This window comes from Buceros rhinoceros, unplaced genomic scaffold, assembly GCF_000710305.1.
Source record: "Buceros rhinoceros silvestris isolate BGI_N320 unplaced genomic scaffold, ASM71030v1 scaffold616, whole genome shotgun sequence".
In the NCBI taxonomy this organism is placed as follows: Eukaryota; Metazoa; Chordata; class Aves; order Bucerotiformes; family Bucerotidae; genus Buceros; species Buceros rhinoceros.
Genome location: NW_010419114.1, coordinates 55,801 through 58,999, shown reverse-complemented (window position 1 = coordinate 58,999; position 3,199 = coordinate 55,801). Strand labels below are relative to the sequence as shown.

At 48.5% G+C, this 3,199-nt stretch overlaps 1 protein-coding gene across 1 annotated transcript in view; it reads left to right on the top strand.

Annotated features, from left to right (window-relative positions):
• Positions 1-3,199, top strand: part of LOC104495748 (neurotensin receptor type 1-like) — a 15,129-nt gene that overhangs the window by 9,286 nt on the left and 2,644 nt on the right. The window contains exon 2 of the mRNA XM_010138758.1: positions 2,737-2,827. Coding sequence (XP_010137060.1) covers positions 2,737-2,827 — 91 coding nt within the window. The remainder of the gene's footprint in view (positions 1-2,736; positions 2,828-3,199) is intronic.

Below are 3,199 nucleotides of genomic sequence, written 5' to 3'. Positions count from 1 at the left end.
CATTCCTGCGTTTCATATTCATCCCTGGGAGGGAGACCCACCAGGGCAGGAGTGCCACCCTAAATCTGCCTGATCCCTTGTATGATAAAATCAAAACAGATTAAGGGTGACAAACACAGATCAGGGTCTCCTAATCTGCCGGCAGAGGCTGGCGGCGCAGAACCGCACAGCGCGTTACCCAGCTGGGATTTCCAACGCAGACCATAAGCGTCTCTGCTGCTCTTAGCTATGTGTTTAATAGAGTTTTAATTGCCGAGGGATTGCATGGGGTGTTACAGAATTACCACGGATTACTTAATTGACTATTCCTCTGCTGAGGTTAAGCAGACATTTCTCTCAATACGTGTTTGCTGCTATAGATCCCTGCCTCCATATTATTTGGCACAGCACTGTCTGAGCAACAGAAGCAGAGATCCTTTATGAGGAGAAAACAGCTTCCATTTAACCTGCTGGTAAATTTAACAGGCGGATGTGTGAGACTTTTAAAATAGGCTTAGAAAGACTCTGGATCCTGCCGTTCTTAAAGAGCTGCATGCAGGGGTAAGCAGCTGGGAAGTGCCCGTGCAAGGAGGTTACTGCAAGAATTATGATGTGCACAAATGAACTTGTGTTGGGAGCCGTTTGGGAAGCCGCTTTCACAGCCGGGAACCCCAGCTAATCCTGGACAGGCACGGGGAAAGCAGATGGACTGGAGCTGTGATGTTGGCTGATTTCTGTTGGCCTGATGCTGATGGATGGCAGAGAGGTTGGAGAGAATCACTTCTCCTGTGGCCCCTGGGAGGGACCTCCTGGGGAGTCAGGGGTGGACTGCTCCTTGCCGGGGAAACCAAAAGTGCAGCCGACAGAGGAATTAATTTCTGGAGGTGGCCAAAAGCAGGTGCCTAGAAATGTGAAAGAGCAAGGCAGGCAGCCAGCACTCTGGCCAAGCCTTCTGGCGGAGCTCCCCACTTCTCCTGTGCCACCTGTCATCTAGGGGCTGTCCCCATCAAAGTCCCAGCAAAGCTCCTCAGGGCAGGATCAGACACAGGTCAAATTCACTCACTTGATGGCATGAAGAGAACTGCAGACTGTCTCGTGATGAATTACATCTGCGACACAATGACCATAGAGCAGCCAAAAACACACAGATCGAAATAATGAAGTCACTTGGACAAGAGAATAAAACCAGGCTCTAGCCTTCCCAAAACGTGTCCCTTCAGTTGCCTAAAACTTCATTGAATAAATGTCTTTTGCAGCATTCCTGGAAGATGCTGTCTCACACCACACAGGCTGATGCTAAAAGAGTATAACCACCTCCATTGTTTAATGAAAGAGATAGCCCAGGGAGTTGGACTAAGGCGGAGCTGGACACCAGGAATTATTTCATTTCTGTACAAACTGGGCAGTGACTCTGCTAGTGATGACACCCTCAAAAATAGGGCACAAAAATAGTCACTTCTCTCCCCATTGTGTTACTGAAGTCTCCCTGTGCCTCTTGGCTGAGCAACAGTGATGGGGAGATGCGACCGCAGCTCCTCCTGGACCACGTTTTTCAAAGGAAACACGTCTTCCTCATATCTCCTCTATGAGCTGTGGCATGGTCCCTGTGGGGTGACAGCGTCTGGGTTTGGGACATAGCCGCATACATTCTTTCAGTGCCAAGGCAGAAGGAAAAGCAGCCTTTGCCTGCACGTGCTGAATCCGCATTGCCCTGGTGGTGCGTAGCTCCGTAAGGAGCTTTGCTGCTTCCTAGCCCCGTACAGGTCACATAAAGGGCAAGAGTGATGTGGCCCTTATTCTCCATAGAGCAAATTTGGGATAAAAAATTAACATAATTATTTTATTTAGCCTTGCTTTTCTTCTTGTCTTTTATTGTGTTATGTTTTAACTGAGATTTCTTTATTTCCTGCTAGGATTCTGCCAGAATCCTGTCATCTCATACAGAGGTTGAAATGCATATTACAGAAGGAAACAAGTCTTTCCCTTGATTGCCTGATGTATCTACTTTTTAATCTAGATTGACAAACACACTCTACCAACAGCACTTTTATCCTCCAGAGCTGTTGCATTTTATTTTCCATTGTTCCATTTATTTCCCCGGCTAGAATCTGGAAAGGAAAAAAAACATACCGTCTTTCTCTGCTTACCCTTCGCTTAATCATTTTTATTATGGCAATGTCCAGACCCAAACCTCTTGTAATCGCTGTCTCAGGTATTGCACAGACGTAGAGCAGAAGGACAAGCCCTGCCACCAGAAAGCAGCTCCCGAGGCTGTTTAATGATCCCCAGCACCATGGGGACAGCGGCCAGTGGCTCCACGTAACAAACTAATGGGATTATAGTATTCCTGTCTACCTGGATGAGAAACATACGCTAACTGTCTGCGAGTACGTCGGACAAAATATCCAGTGCCACAAGGTCGTGAAACACAAGGACAGAGGCAAATACAGTTTCATTCGAGCCAGTGTCTGAACTTGGCATCCTCAGTCCTTCTCTGTATCCTACTTTCTTTTCTTCATGGTGTCACTGCCCCTGTGCTTATTTCTTTTGCCTGTTATTTCGGTTATGCTCATTTTTATAGACGTTTGCAGGCTGGTTGTCCTCGGTTATTAGCTCTTTGCACCGCGGCAATAGAAGAACAACGCGGGGATTTAGGAAACTGCTTTACAACGGTAAACACCACACAGCCAGGTCCCTTTTTCACCCTCAATGCAGAATTGTTCATGAAGAATAACGGGCTGTTCTCATCCCCTGCAGGTGCTGTGGTGATTGCCTTCGTGGTCTGCTGGCTCCCTTATCACATACGGCGTCTCATGTTTTGCTACGTCCCCACCAGCCACTGGACAGAGTGAGTCACAACACGGGGGACGAGGTGTGGGTCAGGCTGGAGGTGGGGCTGCCAGGGATGGAGTTGGGCATCTGGGAGCAAAGGTGTTCTCCACCCGAGTCGTGTTTTCCTACGCCCCCACCAGCCACTGGACAGAGTGAGTCACAACACGGGGGACGAGGTGTGGGTCAGGCTGGAGGTGGGGCTGCCAGGGATGGAGTTGGGCATCTGGGAGCAAAGGTGTTCTCCACCCGAGGGGTTAAAGCCTCAACCCCTAATTGTTGTGGTTTTTTCTTTTGAATTTCATTTGGTGTTGGCCAGCCAAGTTAAGGTCCTAGTTTTACCATCAAAATCCCCCAGATGGGGGTGAAGGAAGCATTAGCTGGAACCAAA